Consider the following 27,085-nt stretch of genomic DNA (forward strand, 5'->3'; position numbering starts at 1 on the left):
TTGTGCTGATTGTGCACTGCAGGGGAAACAATTTAAAGTCTCCCAAGATGAGTCATTCTGGAAGTCAGCTCAGTGAAATCTGTATGTAGTCAATAGCTCAAAGGTGACAATTTCTTTACAGTAAGTGCGTAACTTAAAAATATGTTTTACACTGGCTCAACTTTATGCTTCAGTAGAGTGCTGACTGTGCTTTACACGTCAGGGGGACACTGAGGCATAGGAAGCAAATTTTTCCATTTATCCGTTTTGTATAGTATGAGACAGGTCAGCACCTTGGTACTGCTGACTAATGTCTCCAAACTCAAAAGCGAAAATTATCTACATCCCAAAGCAGGCATATACACAGAAGACTTGCAATTACAGTAAGCTGGTAAGTAAAATTATGTTTTAGCATGGAGCCATGTTACTATTCAGTTTTAATCATTATTAGCTGGCTTTTCTTGTCACATTTAGCCTAGTGCAGATACTGCCCTTTAGTTTCCAGAATACTTGACAGATAAAACAAGATTTATGCCCTCTTAAAGTGCTTTTCCTGTGAATAAATAATACCACATAATATATAGAAGTACTTGCTTAAACTACTGGCAGTTTAAGATAGTTATGCAGAGCTGGAAAACAAACAAATCAACAACAACAACAAAAACAGTGATTAACTGGTAGGTTCTTGGGTAATGTTCATCGTGTCTCTCAGACACCTAATTGACCCTAACAGACATTATCTCAGAGAAATCTTAAGTGTCATGGAGAAGTGAAGCTCAAAAGCAAGCAAATTAAATTCCAACAAAAAACCAAGAATTTAATAGATTTAATAACACCCAGTTCTATGATTTTGTATATATTTTTTATTTTTCAACAATTTTCGGCTTCCTCATATACCAAACTGGGGCATTGTTCAGAACATTTCATGTTCTGCTACATACATGAATATGAATCTCAATTATCAGTGATCGATGATTATCAATGAAGAATGTGGAATGGAATGGAATGGAAATCAGCCTGAAGAGCATTATAAAGGAAATAATTTATTCATCATCAAAGATGCATGGCTGGGAAACTACTTCATTTGTGTTGATCTCCACGATTCTGATAATTCTTCCTGTGGGCTCTGAGTGTTGGGGGAATAGTAATGTTACTTCTTGTAGAAGACCTAGAAGACCTAATGAAGGCTGCCTGAGACCTGTTAGCTAATTGTGGATGACTTTCTCCAGAGTCCAACTGCTGTAAAAGCCTGCTTCTGGACTCCAGCAGTTACGGTGCAAGTCCCCTTCCCCACCCCTTTGCTCTCCTGTTTTGTTGGATTGCTTTAGCAGAGCCAGGTTAGGAAGCAGCTACATGCACACACAAGCCAGCAGAAGAGGCTCAGGGACAGGGCGTTCTGAGTCGTCCAAGCAATAAAATCTTTTCCTGGATTACAGTAATGCAAAGAAACACACCCGTGTCTACGTGGTCTTACTCTGCGCAAACCACTAAGTGTTAGGGAGGCCTGTAAGGAAGGGAGGTGCCTGTATGCGTTTGTGTACAACTCCTGTTCACTGATGACAGTTCAGAAGTAGGCTTTTGGGAAATGTAAACCAAACCCATCTTCCACTGGCTACATCCCCACTTTTAAAACTGCAACCTGTTATCTCTGGAATCATGTCCTCATTCTTTCCTTTTTTTTTTTTTTTTTTGATACCATATGTCATGATAAATGTTTTCTCTTTCATACTGTTAAACTGAGCTTTGTCACCAAATGCAGGTTGCAGCTTATCCATTACCAAGGGCGTGGTCATAGTTCATAGCTGGAGAGGTTTGGGGTTATACTCAAATTTCAATGGGCTGTACTAGAATTCAAATTTTATATTGTCATGGGCAACAAAATTCATACTTTTTGAAAGCCCCAGTAGGCCCCACACTTTCCAAGCCAAGAAAAGCTGGTTTACCCTGTCAACACATTGTGAACTGGTGCAAGTAAGTGCTGGGTGTGTAATTCAGTGCTTCAACAGGCTCTGTGAATGGAGAAGTATTACTTCCAGCCCTGTGGATAAAAGTTACTCACTAGCTTACCACAGTAAAACAGGTCCAAGATGCTTTCCCTGCGTGCCTTTGGCCAGCCGCTGCACTTGCTTGCATCCACCCTGATACCACTGAATGACAAGTTTAACAAGATTTGTCCTCCCTGTTTATCTTGGCTAAAGCTATTGCCTTTAATGCAGCTACTTGGGAAGATTATGGTTTGCATACTGGAGGGAGCTACACTTTTATGGGGCTTGCCCAGGACTTGACCATGTTTCTACCTTAGAAATATTAAAGAAATTATTCTCTGTGAGAAAAGAAGAGAGAGAGAAAGAAAAAGTATGTAAAACTACCTGCTGCTACCTTCTGATTTGTTCCATATCCCATGCAGCTTGAGTGAGAACACACGGCCCAGCTTTCCAAGTCCCTAGAATTACTTTACTTAAGTTTGTGAATTATCCAGCCGTTTCTTCATTTCCCACAAGTTTTCAAGGTGATTTATTCTACATATATTAAGTAACCTGTACTGAACCTTTCTTAAATGTATTTTCAACATTTTATGGTGAAAAAAAAAAATTAAATGCTGATCATCAAGCCAAAATGCTCTTGATTTTGCTACAGCATCACTCAGGAGTATGAAAGACACCAATAACTGAGTTTAGACTTTAAACAAATCTTCCTCTATCAAGAAGAGGCTTTAAAGAAAAAAAAAAAAAAAAGATGCCTGTGTTTTTTTTTTTTTCCTTTAAAATGCTGGAGTTCTTTAGCATTTTACAGATTGATACACAGCCTGATACTTTGAATATTAAGATGAAAGCTGCCCATTAACGATCTGTAAAGAACATTTTATTTTCTCTCCATATATGGAGACAGAATTAAAAATTGAATGTATAGTGAAAATTCACTATAAGAATGACATGAATCAATCATGATGAGTACCATTTATTAGCATGACCTGGAAAATGTATAACATACCACCTGCCACCAAATTATTTAGACCAGTTTGGATATTTAACACAGCTTTAGTAAATCAATAGCAGAATGTTTACAGTTACTCTCTCAACCAACACAGAAACTTCTGAGCATTTATACAGTTTTATTGGAGCAGTAAAAAAACCTCATCTTTTAACTTGCTCTCAATAATGTGAGATACGTGAAATCGTATGTCCACAGACATACTTCTTCCCAGCCCTTCCCACCCCAAAACCAGAGCTTACAAAGCAGCTATATTTTCTGATAGTCAAGGTCTCAAGGAGATTGCAGAGTAGGCTCTTCTCCCAGTGGCAGAACGCTGGCAGAACATCCCCTTTTTGCAGATCTTGCTGTTCTAGAGGAGTCCAATGGTTTAGCACATTTCAAGGAAAGCCTGCCTCAATCACAGTCAATGGAGTCTTCCGAGTCTTCCTATAGTTTTCAAGCATGTCAGGATCAAGGGTGCCTGGGTTTTAGCATGCCAATCAATAGTAATACTATAAAAACTCTTTTGAAAAGCCCTATTTTTTTCATTTTGGAGAATGTAATGAGAGATGAATGGTTACTATACTACTCTGGTTACTTCTGTAACTTTTGGCTGGAATGGTACTACTTCCAAAAATAAAATCCTGTTATAATATTCAAGAATATACTTTTCCCTATTTAAATATACCTACTAGTAACTGATTAAAATCTCCAAAGTAAAAATTCAACTGAAGTCTTCCAGTTCTTCAGGACAGACAGGTTAAAAAGTAATAAAGCACAGAGTAGTATCATCAAAAAACACTGGAGATGAGTTTGTCTTGATGCATCAAGCTGCACTTGTAAATGGGTCACTGCCCATATGGATTGCATTTGGAGACTGGGCATCAGTTCAGGACTTCTGCTTGAACAGTATTTTTAACTCAGTAGCTCAAAGTCCCCTTAATTTCTATACCTTCCAGCTTCTGCTGTTCCCAAAACAGTATGTTCAGTGAATATTCAGGTTGAAAAAGAAGAATACATAACTGAGTTTTTGCTCTTATCATAATAAAAAATGGGTACATTATAGAAAATGACCACGGGTGTCCTGTATCAGCTGTATACATTGTACTGTTTAAGTGTTGCATGCAAGTGCTGCAGGCCCAGCTGGATTTGTGACTTAGTAAAACACCTTTAAAATCTTATTTTGAATTGGGCCTTTATTCAGATTTTCTTTATCCTAAAATACAGATAGCTAATATCTGAGATATTATATATAATGAGATGATTGCAAGAAAAAGACAAACATCTGTTGTTTTCAAACTTGCAGCAGATGCAGAAAGAGGCATTGATGTGTTGGCACAAAATAGCTCTTGAATAATTGAAGAAAATAATTGTTTCTATGTAACCAGGAAGTACTGAAGTGATATGAGAATATATAAACATCTAAATACAAAATACCTTGTTCATTTAGTAAAAAACTCCATAGAAAATGTGCTATGAGTGAAACTTCTCTTAAATAACCAATAAAAATATGCTGCTTAAATTAAGTATCTTAAAAGAATTATTTCCAAGAGAAAATAAGCAGGAATGTACTAAATATGTTTAGAGATAAAAACAAGGCTTAAGAGAGAGAGCTGCCTCAACTTTTGTTTTGTTGTTTAAGCTTAATTATATCTGCTTTTTTGCTGTTTTTTTTTTTTTATGTTGTGTGCTGATGATTGTCTTCTAGTCAGTCTTTTTAGTTTTCCTGTAGCGCAGAATTGTGACCGTGACCCAAATATTGAGAATGAGCATGGATATGAAACGGATGAGAACTAAAAGAGAAAAAAAAAATCTTGTAAGCATAATTCCAAAAAAATCAACTGCTGTCACTTTCAGAAGACACGTTGTTTTGTAAACTTCTCCTGGTGTACAAATTGGCTGGTTCCCATTCTGCAACTCATTTCAGCCAATTGGTTTAAATTACCATGTTCCGGAACCCAGAACCTCTCAAAGTAAACACAGCAGAAAAGAGAGTTTCACATTTGCACATGATATCTGAAAATAATACACCTTTAATTGTTTTGTGACAAAACCAGCAGAGTAGCACAAGTCTGAGTAGCCTCATAAAAATTTATATTTACACCTAGCCTTAAACTTAGAGCTGCAGCTTTTGTGTCCTTTGTAGTTGCGTGTGTTGTTTATAATAGAGATTCTCTACTGCCATCTGTTAAGCTTACACTTTGGGGATACAGGAAATACTTGTATCTGTCAGATTTTAATGAGAGGAAATCTGGTAACTTAGAAAAAAACAAAACAAAACTTTTTCAGTATCTTGATTAACTTTCAGATTGTTTTTAAATCCAAGGAAGCAGAGTATCACTACCTGTGAAACCACAGCTTGAAGTACAGGTACAGCTAATACCCATTTGGTAGATGGAACATTGACAGAAATGTACGTGAAACTGTTTCAGAAATAAGTCATCTTTGACAGTTTCATATGCCTGCATGAAACCGAGATAAACACACCGAACTGTTAAGTGCTAGAAGTTAACATGAAACATTTTCCATTAGAGCTGCATAGTGTCAATGTTTGCTGCCATCTCTTTCATGTTCCAAAGTGTGCTGTGTTATATTTTTAAAAGTAGCTTTAACCAGCGCCAGCTTTACTTTCAAGGGATTTGGTTTTCCTAGCGCTGTCAAGACAGCGTTTTTCTCCCTTCCTACCTCCCCTCAACATACCTCTCACTTGTAACCTGCAGAGGTGTGTAGCTGTGGGTGAACTGGGCTCAGTAGCTGACCCAGATTATATTTCTGCATGTGAATTATGCCAGTTCTTTGGTGATCCAGTTAACTGCACGGCCCTGCACACTCTTACCCAGGCATAGAGCAGGCAGCATGCACAGGGGCAGAAATAAGAAATTAAAAAGGGAACTTCCTTTTCCAGTGAAAGAGCCATTTTAACTGCTTCTAAAACTAGAGCCTTACAGTGCTGCAGAGGACTGCTTGAAAATAAAAACTGCTCAGATGATGTTTCTGCTGGAATTTCTAGCTTTGAATTAGAAAAATGACCCATCAGATAAAGTATAATGTGATTTTGTTACTGTTCTTACATCCACCAACTCTTGATTTTGAACCATATATTGATAAACCTGCTGCACTCTTTGGTTCTTTCAGTTTTGTCGGGATCACACTTTTTCACAGGATGGTATGGAACTGTTAAATAAATTTTCTTTATAATTAAATTAGCTGCAAAATATATATTTTAAGCCACTTTAACTGCTTTTACAAAGCAGTTAAAAACTACTATGGCAGCTATTACTTTGGAAGGGTAAGCCATTCTCATACTCACCTGAGAGATCATTTGTGGTCATTACAGTTGTAAATATTCTTGCTGTAAATTGGAGGAATTGTGATTAGTGGAATAGATACAACACCCTTATACTTTCAAAAACTGATGAAATCTCTGTTTCGCAACAGCAGATAATATGGCAGGAAAATATACATTGTATAAACACTGCCACTTTTAGTGGATCCACTCTTCACTAGTTTAGTCCCAGAGATCAAGCTCTCAAAGCTGAGCGGCACTGTACTAAGGGCCTTTTAAAATTAGAAAATAATTGATAGAGATATAAAAAATTTAATTATATCGCTGTCCCTAAATAGGATGTGGTCAGCATCTACTGCTTCTCTTTCAGTTCTCCCCCCTCCCTCAGTAGTTGATACTGGGTTACACCCACAATCGAGTTAGCATGACAACCTTTGTAAACGTTCACCTGCATGCTTTTAGGCTTCTGCAAGTATGAGGAATTCAGTTTCCCTACCCACAACAAATCTAAACATTAATTATTTCACATCTGCAGCAGGCTAGAACCATTTACAAAGATTACTACCATTGCTCAGCTGACATACCACAACTTCTAATTATTGTCTTAAAAACATTGGTTTCACAGGGAAATAGATTCAGCAGCGCTATGTTTTACAGTAAGGATGTTTTAAACAAGGTTTGTGAATATGACAAAGGCATTTCTGATAAACAGCTGTAGAAATGTTTATGCTGGCCACTAGGTAATTAACATATGAACTGCACAACTCCCTGTTCTTAAATTCTCCTTTGTTGAAAAAAGTATTTACATGTAGACATAGTTAAAGGTATTTAGCATTAAGTATAATTTGTAGATGGCTTTTAGAATTAGCATTGTTTGCTGACTTAACTACAAAATTTAGCACCTTTTCATGATGGATCACGAGTAATTTTATTGAATTCTAGAACACTGAAATATTTTCTTCATAAAGGCACTCTCAATCACTTCATCTGCATCAGGATCCTTTGACCATTTTTGCATGTTTTCTAAATCCAAGTGGCACTGTGACTCAGCTGGTGTCAATGATACTTGACTGACTGTGGTACCTGAGTCTCAGCAGTCAGCACTAAGTGAAACGTGCCTGGTGACAGGACAAGGGGGAATGGGCTGAAGTTGCACCAGGGGAGGTTTAGGTTGGATATTAGGAAGAACTTCTTTGCTGAAAGGGTTGTTAGGCATTGGAATGGGCTGCCCAGGGAAGTGGTTGAGTCACCATCCCTGGAGGTCTTTACAAGACGTTTAGATGTAGAGCTTAGTGATATGGTTTAGTGGAGGACTTGTTAGTGTTAGGTCAGAGGTTGGACTCGGTGATCTTGGAGGTCTCTTCCAACCTAAATGATTCTGTGATTCTGTGAAACTGCACTAGGCACTGTACTTATCTACCGTGGTTTAAAAGCCCACTGACAGCATTAGGAGCAAAGATGGCCACAGAAAATGAGATCTCTGTGCTTCGCACCAAGCTGCCCATAGCTTACTTGCACAGGTGTATGCAGACATGCTCCAGGTCAAGGCGCTCACTTGTCCAGAATCTTTTGTCTGCCACAGACACCGCAGCTGAGCCAGCTTACTTGCTGCACTGATGAGCGTGCACAAATTCTGAAAAAGCATGTAAAAAGAGAGAATGAATCCCTGCCATTGTGCTGAGTGTTTAGCTTATGGCTGTCAGCATATACCTTACAAAAAAACAAGACTTTTTTTTTCATTTAGAATAGAAAAAAATACATACTTTCTCAGTATTTTGCAACCCAAGTGTTACAGTTTTGTACTAAGGAACCATGAAGCACAAAATTAAAGTTGCCAGAAGCACGGGACTGATTTTTTCTGAGATACTGCTCAGTAAGAAGCTCAGAGAGCACAACAACTGCTATTACTGTTGGCAAATACTTGACTGAGGCAAATATTATACAAGGAGAAAATTAAAAGCCTCTCAACCTGCTACATAAAACTGATTATAAAAGTTAGCTAAAATGAGACTGATCTAGTCTAAACAGCAAGGTTGATTCATACCATCTGTTACCATTATGTCTGGCAAACAAAACCAGAAAAGAATGAGAAAACTGACAAGAATGTGTGGAAAATGAGTCCAATTGGTGGGGAAAAAAATAACGAAGGGAAAGGACTATTCAACCTGTCATCCTTTTAAGGGGGATTTTGCAAAGACCCTCCATGTGGGTCTTTGGGCAATGCCTGGATTTCCCTTATAAGTAAGGATTGGTATTAGGCTTAGAAGCTTTTATCCTTATTTGCATTACTTTTTACATTAGCAATTCCAGTTCATCTGGAATTAACTCTAACTTTCTCTCTTCTGATAAAAAGGGCAAAGACCATCTTCAACCTATGAGGGGCATTATCAAATAATAAGTTTCCTTTGGAAATTCTAGGGCTAAATGGAAAAAAGATCTTGTGAAATATTTAATGCTCCACATTTCAAATGCTTTGACTGATGCTCCGTTCTTTACCTTTCACGTTAAAGGTCTACCAATGGGTATTATGCCATTAGGACAGAAGAGGACATCTTAAACCTTTGCTACTTCTAGCATTTTTATGACAAGGTCATGCCAGCGTATCTAACACTCTCAACCCAATACAATTTACATAACTATACCTCAGAACATATTTCCCCCCCCCCCCCCCAAGTCTGTAACGTAAGCGCTATGTTTTCAAGCCACTCACAGAAGTGAAAGAAACAGCTGTATTTGGAAACCGGTTGTTTGTTCTAAAAGCTGAACTAAATGATGAATTCTTCCAAGAATAAGTGTAAGGAGAGATTTCAATGATAAAGACTTCCACAGAAAATGATTTCATATGTGGACATGATTTCAAATAATCATGCAGCACTTACCATGGCCAGGTCTATTATCCACTTCCGCAGTGTTAGCACGTACCAGCCTCCCCAAAACCTTACAGTACGTTAAGTTTCATAGCACTGAAAATGCCAGGATACCAAAGCTCTCAAAACTGTCTGGAAAATTAGTATTTTTTTAACATCTGGAAATAATATTATTGTATAGTCTGTAATAAAGTTTCAATCTGGATAAAACATATTAAGCACCGGTTGAAGCACTAAGTGCTCATATTTTTCACGGTCCTTGGTTGAACAGTGCCTGGGGTTTCTCAAGACCTGCTCCAATGCACACAACTTGAGATTTAAGCCCAAATCCTATGTATGTTTTAAAAACGAACACTACCGTCTTTGTCATAGCAAGTACAATGTGCGTGGACAGGAAGCAAAGAAAGAAGATTCATGATGTGCACCCTGCATCTCTAGCAAAGATGTAAATTAGGAACAGGTCGGGCTCCTGAGCAGTTGTGGGCCTTCTAGCCATAGCCACATGCAAAGCTTACCTCACACAGAGATCTACTGTGATCCAAGAAATAACTTGTGGATGTGGAACGTGCAGTGAGAGGCAGGTGGCTGAATATGATTTCCAATGGTAGTACCAAACAAATGATATTGCTATATGAAGAACAACCGAACAAGCTACATAAACCAAAATTGCCAGATTTTAAAGGATACATGACTGCATAGAGCAAAGCTCGTTTCATGTTTCCATTGAAACGCAGAACAAACAAAAGGAGAACGGCATCTGAAACAGATAGAAGATTGCTTGTCAGGGAAGCGAGAGAAAGGGCCCAAATGTCCCTAGACAACAGGAATTAGCTCCACTGGGCACCATGTCTACAGGACACTGGTTTCTTACAGGCTTGTCTCTCAAATTTAATGGAAGTCCAAAACACTGCAAGCTCCATAATTAAGCTTTTTTGCGAGCCTGGGGTGTTTATAAGGCTTCTCTCCCACATGGTGCCACTGCATAAAGGGTGAGCTTATACTGCAACTCCACTGTGAGTGGATTAATTAGATCTTTCTGTTCTACCTGACCATCAGTTTTCATAACGCATATAAGAGCTCAATTATACTTGAGATGTTCATTGCCTCTCTTCCCCCCAACTCCAGCTGGAATCAGTCGATGGATTCACGTCATTGCAGTGGAATACTCTACCTACACGCAGAGCCTCTGCATGTAGAAGCCTCTGCTTCATTTCCCAAACCACACTTACAAAAGATTACCTTGTGCAATGATGATGGGATATTCCAGGTATGTCTGCACAGGGTAACCGTAATAAATCTGGTACCTCAGAAACACGAGGAAACTGAACAAAAAGACACAAAACAGCATGACTGTACAAAGGAACAGGACAGCTCCTTCACAACTTCTTTTTTATTGTCTTTTAAACTATCTTTTGGTTGTGCCAAAAGGATCCAGATAGGTGTAGCCCCTGCTGTCAAACTGATCAAACAAATACGAACACAAAGTGCAGGCCTGATGATTCTATGGTCTATTCTTGTTATCCTCAAATAGAACAAGATGTAGAGAGCTGCCCACATTTCTTGTCAAGGTCTCCGTGTCACAGTATGAAAGGCATAATTTCATTAATTACAACTGGTGAGAAAGAAACAAAGGCTTCCAGACTGTAAAGACTGCCTTCTCTTTGCATCTGCCTTGGCACATCTGGGATAGCTCTGATTTTTTTTTTTTTAAATCTATGTTCATAGTTCCACCTATAAATTAAACAAGTCTTACTGGAGTAAGAAATATTTTCCAAGCCATCCAGACTACACTGTTACAAGATTACCTCATGTAGCTGTACTGGTCAGAGTGAGAGTCTACTCTTAAATGCACTAAACAATGGCAATTATTCTCCTTCCTGCTACTTCACAATACAGTATCTAAAAGGAACTGAGCTGTTATCATGCTTTCTTTACTTTCTTCAACCTTCATGCAAGTCCATGAAGTTAAACAGGAACTTCAAAGCTGCAGTCTGCAGAAAAAACAGAAAGGACTCTGAGGCTATACATGAGGAATTGCCTGCCTTGTAGGTAACTGGCTTTTACAATATTCACAATTTGCATATCTGAATTCTGTCTAGAACTGCCTACAAGTCTTACTCCTTGTAGTGTCAAATTATACTCCTTGCCATTGCACCATTCTTCTGTGTTGTTCCTCTGGTGGGTCACTGCACTATGACTGCAGAACTATCCCAGTGTGTACCTGTAGACCAAAACTCTCTGCGGCTAGACCCCAAGTCTTTAAAGACTGCAGGCTAAGCAGGCCTACTAAACAAGCAAACAGTCCCAATAAATGTTTCAAAAAAGCCTCACTGAAACTCTTCCTGAATAGTTCTGTCCTCAACACATAGCAGGCGTAGAACCTACGGCAGTGTGGTTACTTACAAAGCCTTTTTAATATACACCAACACACATGAAATAATTTTAAAATGTTACTACTGCTGTTTGCTCAGGACTTTAGGCAAGTCTTCTCCGCTGGAACTAGAATTTGGTTCGGTTCTGAAGCATAAAAAGCATAAACCATGCTCACAAGGCGATGCTTCGGAGTGAAAAGCCCTTCGCTAGTGCTGCTCAGTGCTGGCTGCCTCTACCCAGATGTAGCCTCCTCCACCACTTCGTTTGGCACACACAAGGCGTTTCAAGGCGTTCTTTTGCACAGACTCATACCCAAATTTGTGTGTGCACGTACGTGGCTTATTTATTTCCCATTCCGTACAATCCTTTCCAACAAGATTTAATAAGCCTAACCAACGTATGATTATTGCAGGGTGAAAAAACCTTCCGAGTTTGACAAGGCTTGTAATCTTCTTACAGAATGATTATATTTTACTTACTTGGGTGAAAGAATCCTGTCTAACTGGTACCATCACCTGCACGACAGGGCACACGGACCAGTGAATAACTCGATTATATGGCTTAAATCCCACAACGGGTATCGTCTCTAACTACACGGGTTGCCTGCGCTGGTCTCACAAGCGTGTCTCAACAGTGCAGACACGCTTTCAAATGGGAAGTTTTGGTTAAAAAAAGGTCTGTGCGTTAAACGAAGCAGGATGCCACCTCTGTGGAGGCTGCAGAACCGGACCTCTATTTATAAAAAGCGCAGGTTTTATAAAAGCGAAAGGAAACGGGACGGCTTGAAGCACCATCCCACCCCGCTGCCAGGCGAGAGGGCGAACCGCTGATGGCTGCGGGGGCGCCTCGGCTACGCCTCCAGAGCCCGCAGCCCCTCGGATCTGGGCTGCCACCCCCCCCCCCGGCTTCCCTCCCGGCCTCCCCTCCCCGTGCCCGGCCTTACCCGGCCAGCTCCAGCAGGAGGCTGCCGAGGCTGACCCCCCTCGCCGAGCCGGCCGCCAGCACGGCCGCCAGCTGCGGCAGCTTGAGCACGGCGCACACCGCCCAGGTGCTCCAGTGCGCCAGCTCCAGCAGCGTCGGGGCCATGCTGGCAATGGGGAACCCGGCCCGGACCGGCACGGCTCGCCACGGCTCGGAGGGGCGGGGAGCAGCGCCCGGCCCGGCCCCGCCGCCATGGGGCGGCCCTCACGGAGCGCTGATGGCGCCCGGGGCTCGCCATCTCTGGCCCGCGGCCGGGCCTGAGCCCCAGGGCGGCCGCAGGAAGGGCGAGGCCTGGCCCGGCTTTGCTGAGCTGCCAGGCGCCGCTGGGATCCGCCTGGTGCTGCCCTAAAACCACTGCGGTGGTCCCACAAGGAGCCCAGTGCTCGGGGCTGGGGGCTCTGAGCCTGAAACTCATCCTTGCTTTCCTCAGAAATGACAGTACCGCAGCCATCGTCTCAGGCTGTTTGTGTAAAGGGTCAGCCACGGGTTCAGTTCACCTAGGAGCAGTGGAACTCAACAGTGCTTTGGGAGATGTAAGAAACACAGAGATAAAGGGTGAATTTCAGTTTGCTACCCCAAACTGAAGTTTCCTTCAGCTCCTGGGTTTTTAGGCCGTGCTGTCTCAATTGTCACAGTGCTGGCTCCTTCAGTAGGCATGGTGTGGTTGTGGCAGTGTCAGTTCTGGTTGTACAGAAATAAAGCTTTTTTTTAAAAAAAAAAAAAAAAAAAAAAAAAGTTTCTGAACATTGTACTTGTCAAATAATGAGAGCTGGAGTCGCTTTCCTGGAACATAGACCTACCTACCATACACAGTTGCGCACAAAAATAGGAAAGTGCTGTTTTTAAAGCTTTTGTACCTACCAGATTGTCAGAACTAAGTAAAAGCGATTCTCTGAGGAATGTGTGTTTGTACTGATCACACGGATACAGAATCTTGGCTCTTTCATGCCTGCATTTGGCTGGGATTACTCGAAGTGTCAAATCCATACCATTAATTCAGGTTTTTACCTACAGCATAATTGCAATAACATTCAGAGTTATTTGCAGGAATAAAACTTTTAGCATTCTTATGAAAGTTGTATTTATATTAGACTGATGGTCCTTATACAGCCTAGTTTCTGCTCTTCTGCAATTCTATTGATTTTTTTTTCCCATTGTTTTGATAATATGCTTTGACAAACAGGTTTATTGCATTCATTCCACATACATTTAGTGGCACTTCAAAACAATAATATTACTAATGCCTAATTTGTAAATCATGTCAGCCTCTGTGTAAATCAGTCATAAAAATAGATGTATGCAGGCGTACGTAAAATCTGAAAAAATGGACTCCCAAAATGCAGGATTCTAATTTAAAAACTATGATCTGTCAATATAATTCAAAGGAATCAACCTTTTAAAAGACAGGCTCTAAAAGAAGAAAGCAAAACTTGAAATTAGCTTAAAATAATTACTGTTCCAAGATTTTCATGATAAACTGAGTTTTCAGCCTTGTGGGAGTATTATGTACTTGGAAAAGAGTTGAGTAACCCATCACAAGAAGTTATCTCATGCTCATTTAAAATTAGGCCTGTGATATAGATGTGTTTGGCATTTCAGATAATCTGGGAATAATAGAGAAATAGTTAAGGTAGAATTTGTATATCTGCATTGCTGTGTGGGTGTGGATTCAACAAAGTACTCCAAAAATACTGATAATATGCACTGCCTTCTATCTTGCTAGAAATAATCAAGGAGCTGAACTGAGCTCAAACTATTAAGCAGCTCCACAAGCATACTTTTATTCAACTGTTTTCATATTTTAACAAAGACATGCAATGTTTACATTTAGTCAGCGTTGCAGCTTTCAAAATTTTGCTTTGTATTGCAAGCAATCAGTTAGGCAAAGACCTACTCTCCTTCCCCTGTCGTGTCTGTGTAATTGTATTGCTGTGTGTGTGTTAGTTGGTCACCTAAGTAGCCACTTAGGGAAAAAACAAGTGTCACGGTGCTGCATAGCACAGGATTAGTGTATGGCATTACATAATGAATCGATGAAAAATGTTTATTTGTCTGTTAATAAGAAATTCTTACTACTCTGTTTCAATTTCTTAGTTGAAATTGGTGAAGGATGTGAAGGAGAAAAAAAAGCTTCCATTAATCACTTTTGCAAGAAGAGAAGGATGAAGGAAAATGTGAGTACACTGCTCACATCTCCTTCACGTGGTAGGAGACCTGGTTAAGAAGGGCAAGGGAAAAGCCGACATGGTCATTGCCTTCTTTTGTCTCTTTTTACAAGCAAGGTTTGCTCACAGGCCCCTCAGGTTCTATGAGCCTAGGGGCACAGTTGGAGAGAGTGAAATACTGTCTGTGGTAGGGAAAGAATTAGGACTGCTGAAGGACTGGACAAAGACTGCTCCCGCTGGACCAGATGGGATGAATCTGAGCCTGCAGAAGGAGCTGGTTGACGTTATTGCAAGACCACTGACATTTATCATCTTTGGAGGGTTGTGGTTAGCAGAGGTCATTTCCCAATGACTGGAAAAAGACAAATGTCATTCCCTGTCTTTTGGCAGGAAGAAGGATCCAGGGAGCTACAGGCTGGTCAACCTAACCTCAGTTCCCAGGACTACTATGGAGCACGTGCTCCATTTTGGCCTCCTCTGGCCATTTCCAGGTGTGTGAAAGACAAGAGTGTGGCTGGGAGCAGCTGTTTTGGATTTACCAAGGGCAAATTGTGTCTGAATTGGCCTGATTGCCTTTTGTGAGTTAGCTGGCTTGATGTATGAGGGAGGAGTAGTGAATGTAATTTGCCTTCACTTTAACCAGGCCTTTGGCCTGATCTCATTTAATGTCCCCGTAGTGAATCTGGGGAGATAGAGGCTGGATGGGAAGACCACAAGGCTGGTGGAAAACTAAGCAACAAGGCTCAGAAAATAGTGGTTTGACGTCCTGTGTGTAGCCAAACTGTGGGTGTTATTTCTCAGGGGCTGACACTGGGGTCAATACTGTCTTGTCTTATTTTATGAACAACCTGACAAAGGGTTGAGCCCGTTCTCAGCAGCCGTGTGGACAATTGCACACCGCAGGCAACCTTCAACACACTGGGTGGTCAAACTGTGGCAGAGGCTCCTCAGTGGCAGAGTTGACTGAACAGTCATTTGGAGAATCTGCTCTTACTAAAGAAGTTCAATGGATTCCTCTGTACTTCATGTTTAGGTGGCGGTGTACAAGTGTGCAGGGCAGGAGTAGAAAAGAAACATTGGAGGTTGCACGTAGATCATAGGTTTAAAACACAGTATGTTATATATATGTGGCAAACTGAAAACGTGGCTATGTTTATGTAAGGTTTACTTGAGGTTAGACTGGACAGACACATCACAAATTGAATGAAAATACCATAAGCAAAAAAAACAGAAAACACCACCCTGTTGACTCAGTCTGTGCTCTGTGAAATGCCTTATTCAGTTAACTGAAGGCCGTTCTGGGTAATGGCATGTTATCTTAAATAATATGGTTGGCCAAAAAGGAGTACTGAAAGAGCCTAGAATACCAAAACTGCCCCTCACCACACACACTTAGAAACCTAACCCAAAACCTAGCAAAGCCAAAGAACTGGGAGAAAGAAAAGAAAATACATTAACTGGTTTATACTGAGACTCACGAAATTGATTTCCATGTTAAATTTGGAGTTGTCCCTTCTGCACAGAAAACCTACTTCAAGCTTGTACCTGAGCGAGCAGGTTGATCTGCAGCATTCGGATCTGGAGCTGGCCTTGTTCTAGATCCACATTTACATCTGAGCCACTCAAACAGCAGAGGCCCCAGTGAGAGCTGAGAAAGTGAGCATATTTCAGCAGACCTTGTTAAATCACAGATTATATATAGTATATCCAGCGATGATAGCTGGCCATTAGTAAATGGGGAAACCTGACATGGAGTTTGAAGTGATCTGGTCAAAGTCATAGAATGAAACCAGATCTCAGCATTTTACAGCTATTATGCTTATATATTTGCAGATCATTTTTAATGCAATTTGTCGATCAGTGTATGCCAAACGAGAGTTTCCTGTTGGCATTGCCTGGGAAGCCATTTAAAAGCCATTTAGAGCAGTTTTGCTCCACCAACCTGGCATAGAGGTAGAGTGCTGAGGTGAGGCTTTAACCCGAGACACTTGGAAAGCCCATTTCTAAGTAATGGTGGTTTTGTGGGTACATACAACTTTTGAGAGAGGCTTTGAGGAGGTTACAAGCAGACGTCAGCCTGTGGCATCCGTCCCTGCTGGGACAGGAGAGGGCTGTGGTTAGGGCTGTGATTTGCAGAATCGTGCAAGTGCCCCTTCAGTGTTTGGCAGGATTTCTGAGTTTCATGGAGAAGCATCTGAATTTCAAAGAATTCATCCAACCAAAGGTGAAGGTTTCTGAGGAGCGTAGCTCACATGGATTCAGAGTAGTAAGTAGTTTTTAAGATAGACATCCTACTTTAGGAAGTTTTACTGGTTTTGGTCTGAGCAGGGCTTAAGAAAAGCAGCTTGAGGCACTAACAAATTATTGTTCATTTCTAAAACCAGAAGACCAAAAAAAAAAAAAAAAGGAGGAAAGAAAAGAAAAAAGAAAAAAGAAAAGGAGAACCATCCCACTTCTTGTGAACAAGAAAATTATCTGCTTTAAGTTGGACTTTAATTCAGAAATATTCTTTTACAGAGTGTTCTTTATAAAAGGCAAACAATGTTGTGCACAATACATACCAAGATGCAATGTCTGGACCTGGCCTCTGTTGTCCATGGAACTGTTCGTACCTATCTGTTCTCTCCCTTCTCTGTTGTAGGAAGCTTACTGTTCATGCAGTAATTTTCACAGCACGATGAGATGTCCTTTGTAGGAAAACCCTTTTAGCTACTACTTTAGAATAATTTAAAGGTCAAGAAACAGTTTTAAATTCAGTTTCTAAGGAACATGATCAGAATCATCAGTCCAATCTTATAAAACAAAACCTTATAGTTAAGATGCCACCTGGCAGCTATATAGGAAGACTATTCTAAAAGTATAAGAAATACAGATTTATATGAACTTACATATGTTTTGTTATAAAGTGTGATATATTTCACACATTTTTATTATGAGCAGAGCTTGAAATGAGAACATGCAAAAGTTGGAGGCACTGGAAACATCTCTACACCCACTTAGAATTAATATTAACAGTCCTTAAAAGAGAAAGCAGTGTGTCTAACCCAAGAATTAAATTCATATTCCTACCCACTTGTGCTCTTTAGCTGTAAGAAATAGAGAAAATGAATTGCCTAAACACGTGTAATCTCTTGTTTGAGATCTGGCAGCAAAAGGAAAGAAAGCTTACAAAGCTGTGAAGCACAAGTGATACATCATAAGAACTCTTTACAAGAAGCTTACAACACGGTTTAATATCTATACAATCTCTATAATAAATTGAATTTCCACTGGTTGTTTACAGGTTTCAGTGCTGCTGTCACCTCATCCATTCTTTCTAAGAGACTCTGCTTATGTAAGTAAGGATTAGTTGGCAAAGTTAATTATAGTAAGAGAAAAATTGCTGTTGAACTTGGGAAGAAAATGACATCTAGAGAATGCCTGTTCACTGCCTTCTGCTCACAGTTCTATGGTGATTTTGATTAGGACCTTGGATATTCCCAATCTGTGTTTCTCAAGGTTCTGTACATGACAGAGAGATGCAAACTAACTTCAAAACATGTAGCTGGGTACCACAGGAGGGCTCACTGCAGCAGTACAAAATAATCTAAATTTCAAAGGAAAATGTAGTAGTTGAACAAAATAAGGTGTCCACTCTACAAAATGTTGTTATACCACATGGATTATCATGTCTGTCCATATGGGAAACTTATTCTGTTGATGATTAATCCGGAAATCCTTGCCTATTTTGGCTCCACTTCAGGTATACCTACAGACCTTCCTGTTGTCATCTCTATCAGACTGGAGAAAAAGACTGCAAAGGAGCACATGTGGTAGGAGTGCAGGAGTGGGTGGTGGGTTGGGGTCTTCCTGTGCTGTGCACCTGTAATCACCCCAAGTACCCACTGCGGGCACTCTACTTGAGTAAGGACAGCACAATCAGGGCTACACACCATTGGTAAAGGCATCCTGAAATTGTTGAAAGGAAATTAGTTGTTGCTGTTCCTGCATGTGCCGTAAAGGCATGAACGTGCTCTCTCAGAGGCGTTCTTATGTGGCAGTCAGGGGAGCACTAGTGAAGCTTTTTGGGTAAAGGATGGATTTTGGTGGGACTGTGTGATTAAAAGAGGCACATCTAGACTGTGAAAAACATTCTCTCTCAGAAAAATAGAAATGTGCGTTCATCAAAAACTCAGGTGGTTAATCTGTATTTTAGAGATGGAATCTATTCCAACCTGGACCAATTGAAATATATGTATATTTTTAATTCTTTTTCAATGTGTTTTGGAAAAAAAAAAAACATGTTTTCAAAGCATGTTTTGATCCCAACAACTGTTGTTACAGATCAGACAATTGGTGAAAAATACCTCAGACAGTCACAGTTTATACACTAACAGGCAAACCCTGTCAAACACATCCTTCTTGGTGGGTGTGTTTAACCTTCAAAGGTGGAGATTCCTCAGGGAATCTACTCCAGTGCTGTATTAACCCTACCAAGTACTGTATTAACCTTACTGCTAGCTTCCGTACTAGTAACATGATTTTCCTTGCTATAATTTAAGACTATTATTTTTAATATTGTCTGCCATGCACATGAAATAAACTACTACTTTTTCTTGCTCCCAAGCTGTGTATGTATCTAAAGACTGCTGTCCTTTTCCCAGTCACCTTTTTCTTCAGGTTAAACTATGATAGACTGTTTGATCTTTCCTCCTAAGCCACATTTTCCAGTACTCCAGTTACCATCTTTGCTTCCCAAGACTCCAGTTGGTGGCCCATGTCTTAAGGATAAGACCTTCCGTGTCGTGCCCAAAACTGGGAGAAATGTCAGCTGAAACAACGCCGGTGCTGAGCTGAAGGATTAAGATGTGCAGTGCTTAGTCCTGCGGGGCCTCCCTGGGAGAGGGATGCTCTGGATTCACAGAGAGCAGGGTTGGGAACCTGGGGCTATTTAATGTCCTTTGAAATTAGACAGGGATTGTGCAACGCTGCAGCTGTAACTCAATGTCCTCATCAGTGGCTTACCTGGGGAGCGAGTGCCATCTGGAGGTCAGGGAGCACGGAGCTCTGTGTGCCTTCACGACGAAAACCAAAATCCCCGTGCTTTTTAAATGAAATGTTCTTACACGAACAGGAGCTTGAGCCTGACAGACTGGGCATCTGCCACCCTGTGTGGACTTGGTGACTCACAGCAAGAGTTGGAGCTGCTCAGTGTATCTCGGAGTAAGGCAAGCAAGTGTAGTAATTTTCAGTATTATGCAACCAGGAATAAATATAAAAAATGCCTGTGCCATTTTTGGAAGAAGCTCTGGACAACACAAGGACAAGGAGAGGCTTGCTTTGCTCTTCCCTCTCCCACTTTCAGACGTTTTTGAAAGCAATATGGTTCCTGCTGCAGCCATCTGCTCTCAAGACTGAAGAAAGCATTTTAGCTGAACAAGGTGGGGTTTTTTTTGAAAGTGTACGTTTCCATTTTCTGTGTGTGAACACAGTTGTCTACTACAGTTGGATATTCATGTCTGCAGAATGGAATCAGCCCTTGCACGGGCTACTTTCATGCCATCATCTTCCTTCTTCTCCAAGTAGCTTAGCTGTCATCCTGAAAGCCTTCATCCTCCAGTTCTCAGATGCTGAGGAAGCCAGGATGTGGCTGTGGGCCATGGCCCAACTCTTCTTTCTACAGTGGCTTTTTTTTCTTTTTTTTTTTTTTCCAGAGACCACCTGCATGTTGGCAGTGATCACACCACAGAATCACAGAATCGTCTAGGTTGGAAGAGACCTCCAAGATCATCTAGTCCAACCTCTGTCCTAACACTAACAACCGTGTTGTTAGTGTTAGGACTAACCATCAACTAGGACTAACTATCAGCTAACACCATTCCCTACCACCTATTGTGCCTGTCAACTGCCTTCTTCTGCTAAAGTCTAACCTCAAAAATAAACAGTCTCAGCTGCAAGGCGTTAAGTAAACACAGCTCCACCTCAGCCAAGTGTGAGATTGCAGTCTGCTGTATCAGGGCAATGCTAGTGGCTTCTGTGTTGGTCTCCACCTAGGCAGGGCTGAGCATGGTCCTACAGAAGCTACGTGCACCCTGTGAAGGCAGGCACTGTATGTATGTTCCTCATGCTCTACTGATTGCTGTTTTTTCCTTGAAAAAACATTGCGTCTATGTCATGAAGATGCACTAGTGAGCAGGCTTTAGGTATTTTGTCGATTTAGATGGTCGTTTCCCTGGGCAACCACAGATTTTAGGAACTACAAACCTGCTAAATTCAAGGGTGATGATCAAAGGAGCGTAAGGCAGGTTGCTGAGCAGCATGCCTTCAGAGCAAAATGTAAAAGTCTGCTTCCTGGTCACTGAGTTTCCATCAGCTAAACAAGGAAAAACAACAACAACAAAAAAGTAGCAGAAGGGAATTTGAGAGCACAGGGGAGAAACAGAAAATCTAAAGGAAAAAAAAAAAAAAGAAAACAAGTCTAAAAAAAAAATTGATCTCCCTCCCTCAGCAGGGAGAGTTGAAAAAGCACAGAACACATCTTACATGCCTTAAATTTTACTCTTTAGAGCAAGCTTAAACATGCTAGTGGCAGGCTGACGAATCCTTGGGTAAATACATGAAATGTAACAACCTGCTGTGTTTTATTGCCCAGGCTTTCAGAATTTGAAGTATGTTGTTTATGCTGTGACTCATCTGAGCTGGTCTCTGTTGATTGTTTCTTTTCAGGAGGTAAAAATTCAGGAAGAGTTTCAGAAGAGCCCTTTGGCTCTAATCTTTCTGATGTTAGTAGCAACGTTATTGTGGGCTTGCATGGGAAGAAGGATGAGATCTGTGGTCCTGACTCACTGTATATGGCCGAGTTACCCCAAATCTGAAGAGAATAGTCTCCTTAGGCATTGTTGAATGACATCCATCTTACTTCTTGAAAAATTTCCATGCTAGACAGTACTTTTGGTCTCTCTGAGAAAGAAAAAAAAAGAAAAAAAAAAGAAAGGATTTTGTTACCTGCTAATTTCAGTGTCGTGGAGTCTGAAAGAGGTCTGCTAGGTAGATCTCTTTGACTTGCTTTGTTACTAGTATTTTTACTTGAAGCATTAGGAAGGCTGGAGGTCATCCTCAAGTTTCCTCTTTCGTGCTCCGCTGCTGAAGAAGTAATCCATGTTTACCAGCATCTTGCCAAGTTCAGTATTCATTCTACTGCCAATGTTCTGGTTGGTGGAGTTGGGAACTTTGTTTGAAAACACAGATATATAATCTGGCAGTGGCTTCTGTTCCTTTTTCTTACCCTGAATGAAACAAAGACCATTAATGCTAAAGTTTTCAGAGTTACGTCCTATACTTGTTATAAAAATTCAAGTTACTGAGATTATTGGTAATATCAGCTCTTTTGCTTTTAAAAACAGAATTTAGATGTACTTAAAATATAATGCTTACTGAATGCACATGAAAGTGTTGCAGAAATGCAGTAAAATGATTATTTTTCCCTATCCTCTTTCATGGGAGTGAGATAACACAGGAAAATGAATCATTTTTAAATATGTTGCATGAAATGTCAGGAGAGAAAGAATTTAGCCTGCTCTGGAATGGTTATGATGTGGGAGGTTTTTTGTTTCATTTTTAGTAAGTGGCTTGGGTTTTGGCATGATGTCATTATCTCACAAACTCTTCCTAGGAAGTTGGTTCTTCTAGCACTTTCTGTGTATGGAGAAATATTATTGAAATATTTCAATAATTATTCAATATTATAGTGTTGAAACAGACTGAACACAAACACAAGCTGTATTCCTTTTTAGCAGATGAATGGTACCTCGTCTGTCTTTTATTTTCCTAAAGATTTTAGTATTAAAGCATTTGCCAGTTATGCCCAAGTATTCCCTGATTTAAAGCATTAGCCTACTTCAAACTGATGCAAGCTAGAAGGATCCTGGGTTACAGGTAGGTGTTTGTTTGAAACTTACCATTTGGTCGTAGTCCTTTAGGAAATTCCAGTTCTGGTACCTTGGAATAGAAGTAAAAAATGCAGTTTAAAATTTTCTGTCTCTGTTGGTCATATTTGAAAGTCTATTTATCTGCTCAATTCCATACTTAAAGCCAGTTCTTACACCTGCAAACTCTTTGTACCCAAACCTGTGTTTTCAGTGGTGAAGCCCAGGGTTTTCTTTATTCACATACTGCACCTACGCTTTGTTAGGAGTGTATTTTTGCTAAAGGAAGACGAGGCTAGCATGTCCACGATGTATTCCTTGTGTAAATGCAGATAAATCTACAAAGTCCTGAGTCACTCTAGCAAATTTCTGTCCCATGCCTTAAATAAGACAGAGCTCCTTATTTTTTAATTGACCAATATTCTGCTGGCAGAAGTCCCCGGTAGGAATTCCCAGAGCTATATTTGCAGCAGTCAAACACCCGCTGGAGTATTTTTGTGCAGATAGGTATCTGTGCTAGGAGCAAAGCGAGGAGCCAGAAGACCTGAGTTTTGCTCCTCAGCCCTGTTCTACACCTGGTGTGTTACTACAGGGCAAGTCCTTTGATTTTCTGTCCTTTGCTTTCTCTGGCCAGAGGTGAAGAAAACTATACTTCACCTGGTACTGTAAAAGTGCTGTGAGGCCGACAGAGGAAGCAGTAAATCTAAAGCTGTATTTGGGACTATAAAGGGCTCAAGGGACACCCCAGCTGACTCTGAGCTGGTTACTGGTGTCCATGCAGTGCTTTGTCTACGCTCATGGTGCTGAAGCTGTACAGCCTTCCGAGTTGAGCTCTTGTGTACGGCACAGCCTTGTACCTCATGGACACAGTGGCCTTGGGTTTCTGTGCTGTGCTCCCCCATCCTGTACAGCTACGCCTGAAGAGCAAATAAAAGCTAATTTATGATTGTTATGTTTATTATTATGTTTTGGTATACCAGCACAGCACAGGGGGCCCAGATTTATTTATCTTGCTATGTCAGGCACTGTGTAAAAATACCAGATTTGGATGTTACTCTTGGGACTGCTGTTCCCAGCGTGGGACCACACTGTGGTGCCAATTACTGAGAAATGTTTGGGTCTGTGCCATTTACCTATACCCACTTCAGGTCAGACCACCAACATGTAGCAAGCCTTGGTTTGGGGATGGGGATGTAGAGCTGAAAGACTTTTCTGTGCAGGCTGTAGCGTGTAGAGAAGCCAGCTATGGTGGCTTTAGGCACCTGTCCACATACCCTACCCCTCCACGGGAGTCCTGTCTTTGTAGCTAAGAATGGAGAGCAGGGCATGCATCAGGTTTATGATGTGTTAAGTACACATGAAAGTAGGTTTGCACCAACATCCATGCCTGTGAACCCCAGCAGAGAGGTGCAGGCAGAGCATCCCTCCTGCTGCCTGTGCTCTGGAAGGGGTATGGAACATACTGGGCCCGCTGGGAGAAGGCCTGGTGCACAACTGGGAGAGGGTGGCATTGCCTCCACAGCCCTGCCTGTGCATGAGTCAGCCTTTCCTTCAGGTAAAAGGAGATAGACAAGAGTGTAAAAACAGCTCTGGAGAAACCAACCCTACTATCTGCATTTCCTCCAGAAGGGTGAGGAGGGCAGGGCTCTTCAGATGCTTTCTTTTCCCTTCCTAAAAACATCCTGGAAGTGATGTGCTTCATTCTCCACCCTTTTGTTTTATCTCCTTGGCTAGTGCATAGACAGAACCGGAGCTGGCTGTGCTTTCACCAAGGATACTCTTCTAACAAGCATGCCCATGTTGTGTACAGAAGCACGAACATAACGCACAAGTTATGTGGCAGAGGCAGGGAGGATGTTAATTTCTGGTTCCTTCAGGTAGCTGCTGTATACACGAATGCATGCCGTTCAGCCTGCTGAAGCACTACAATAATGGGATTTGCCTGTCTGCACATGGCTCGTGGGGCATGTTCAGGGATTTCCAGGCTGGGAATACAGAGTCGTGTTTTGGCAGAACACTCTGTTCAACTTCCATTTCAGCCACTTCCAAGAATATGAGAAGTGGTGATAATATCAGCGTGTCTGCAATAAATTATAAAGGTTGGCACATTTATGTAATCATTGTGGAGATCTCTATTAAGCTAAAAGATATTAAACATGCGGCTCTTTGCATCTCTTTTTTGGCTTAGGCCTGGTGTGTCATGAGGTATTAGCATAGATTTTGTCCAGTGAAGAATAACGGAGATGATGTAGCCTTAGACAGAAAGGTGCTAGGGTCTGATCCAAAGTCCCTGCAGAAGAAAAATTCCCTTGATAGCTTAGGCTCTGAATCAAGCCCTAGGACTGTCAGGGAGCATCAGTACCACTGTCAGTATGAGTAGAAGAGGGGTGAACTGGAACAAGTGACTTACCAGATTTTTCTTCCTCTCTGTTCAGCCTCCACAGACTCCCTCCAGATCTTATCCTGTTGGACCTGGTCCTGCTGCAGTGCTGCCTGCTCCTCTGCCCTGCTCCGAGCAGCCGGCTGTGCCACAACAGGTCTTCCAGGCTGGGTGCTGCCACGAGACAGGGATGGAGCTGAGGCTGCTTGCCCCAGAGGTGTTGTTGCTGCTTGCCAAGACCTAATCAGGGTGTTCCCCCTGAATCCAGAACCCTTTCCCAACACGTCCATTTTGAGACTCACTCTATCCCCAGTATTATTAGGTATATTGGGACTGTCACAGAAGTTAAACCTGGTATTATTTGTGCTTTCAGAGCTCCTCCTCTCCCAGCATTTTCTTTTAGCTGCTGATTTGGAGTGCTTTAAGAAAATGAATGTAGATGCCAGCACTGACAGGCAGAGCTTGGCATTGTTTCGCTTCCCTGTTACTTAATGATCATTTCCTACTGCTTTACATTGCTTCATTGCCTGAAGGCTGGAGAAGTTTTCATGGTAACAACAATTTCATCAGAAATAATTGTTCCTGAAAGCCATCAGTAAGCAGCAAACTCTCAGCCTAGGAGGCAATTAATGCTGCTTGCAGCTGAGACCACCAAACTCTGCAGAGCGATAAAGCCTGGTTTAGTGCAAAGCATGCTGTGGAGCCGAGTTTGTCAGGAGCACTTTTGTTGTATTTCTGTAGCAGAAGCAAAATCTCCCGAAAGCTGCTGGTTTCCCTGGTGTGTTTACTGTCTCCATTGGAAACGAGCCTGCCTTGTGAATATTCACGAGAAAGGGAGCACAGCCCCAGTGCGGACAGCTGCTGGGGCCTTGAAGTCTGTTTGAGGCGGAGTTTGTTTGTTTAAAATAAGATACTTCAATGAATCTGTGCTTTAAATCTTGATATTTTTTTATATATATAAAAAACGAGCAGCCATAGATCATGAAAAGCCCTTTTAAAGTACTTAGAGATTTCTGCAGAAGATATTAAGCAACTATGGGAAGTGCTTTTTAAGTAACTTTAAAGGGTCATTAGTACACAAAGTGAGAATTTTCAAAACTGTGTCCAAAATGTCAGTTTGTCTTTACAGTCAGCCTGCTGGTCTTCCGTGGTATGCAGTCACTTCTTCAAGTATTTGTGACCTTGCAGGAAAACGGGGTATTTTAAGTATAAATTTCCTCTCAAATTCTTGACTGACTTGTTTTTGAATAATGTGGATTAGCTCCAGATGAATTCTAGCCTCTTGCTTCATCTTGCTGGTAAATGCTAGTGAACTTAAATCGATTCTTTATTTATTTATTTTCAGATATGTTTACTTGGGGTATTGGAAAATATATGCTGAGTTTGGCAAGTAAATAATTTCTTTTAAAATAGTTTTAACTATAAAACAATTCAAACGTTTCATGTGGACATTTTTGAGCAAGAGTTATTTCTGTATTTGGAAACCTTGACTTTGAAAATCGCAGTAACATAACTTAAGAAGAGAGAAAGAAGTTTGCCTCAAAACAAAATGTTTGTCCCAGGGTCCTCTCCAAGTTGGACCATGTGCAGCCAGTTAAAGAATTGGACTTTAGCAGCATCTATCTGCTTTAAAAGGAAGCTGAGGCATGCTTGGATGACCCAAATCATTAATCAGTGCACATGGGATTTTAGCTCCTGATCATGTCAGGAAAGGATCTGAATGGGAAGGCTATTCCTGTGCATGAAATGCTTTTTAATTCTTGTTTACAAAGTTCTTGTGTTATTTTTTTCTAACCTTTCAAGTAATTTTCTGCAAATTAAACATAAAAATAAGCTAAAAATTATTATCAAGCTGAGTACATAGCTTCCAAACATCCTGTTCCAGTTGTTTCTCTGGATATGATAGATGGGAATTGGATCATGGCTGTTTATTTTTTTTAAATATTATAATACTATGACTGTAGCTGCTGTTCCAAAAACAGACCACTAAGAGCAAGTATTTTAAAAACTATCCCATCTTCTACTGGGACCAAAAGTCATTAAGGGAATGGTTGCAAACCATTAAAGCACATCGAGGGGAGGGTAAGGGGGACATTTCTGGGGATAGCTCTAGATTCCTTACTGGATATATCTGTAGCCCATTTAGGCCATGAATTAACAGCTCAGCAGCTCTGCAG

The 27,085-nt window shown here is 41.0% G+C and overlaps 2 protein-coding genes across 4 annotated transcripts; both read right to left on the minus strand.

The window, feature by feature from the left end:
• Positions 1-2,924: 2,924 nt before the first annotated feature.
• Positions 2,925-12,719, minus strand: SLC66A3 (solute carrier family 66 member 3). Its single transcript, XM_040553498.1, has 7 exons — positions 12,422-12,719; positions 10,345-10,427; positions 9,793-9,862; positions 9,118-9,175; positions 7,751-7,871; positions 6,263-6,304; positions 2,925-4,745 (listed from the first exon to the last, which is right to left on the minus strand). The coding sequence occupies exons 1-7, from the start codon at positions 12,562-12,564 to the stop codon at positions 4,657-4,659; spliced, it is 606 nt and encodes a 201-aa protein (XP_040409432.1). The 5' UTR covers positions 12,565-12,719; the 3' UTR covers positions 2,925-4,656.
• A 471-nt stretch (positions 12,720-13,190) lies between these two features.
• On the minus strand, positions 13,191-25,837 carry C3H2orf50 (chromosome 3 C2orf50 homolog). Of its 3 annotated transcripts, none has more exons than XM_040553501.1 (4): positions 24,939-25,837; positions 22,562-22,601; positions 21,690-21,889; positions 13,191-21,563 (listed from the first exon to the last, which is right to left on the minus strand). In XM_040553501.1, exons 1-3 carry the CDS (start codon positions 25,196-25,198, stop codon positions 21,698-21,700), a joined length of 492 nt encoding a protein of 163 aa, XP_040409435.1. In that variant the 5' UTR covers positions 25,199-25,837; the 3' UTR covers positions 13,191-21,563; positions 21,690-21,697. The 3 variants fall into 3 exon arrangements, with proteins under 3 accessions (XP_040409435.1, XP_040409434.1, XP_040409433.1); XM_040553500.1 differs by having other exon boundaries at positions 21,678-21,889; XM_040553499.1 differs by having other exon boundaries at positions 13,191-21,889.
• Positions 25,838-27,085: the final 1,248 nt, after the last annotated feature.

The sequence above is a fragment of the Cygnus olor genome, chromosome 3 (assembly GCF_009769625.2).
Source record: "Cygnus olor isolate bCygOlo1 chromosome 3, bCygOlo1.pri.v2, whole genome shotgun sequence".
NCBI classification, from domain to species: Eukaryota; Metazoa; Chordata; class Aves; order Anseriformes; family Anatidae; genus Cygnus; species Cygnus olor.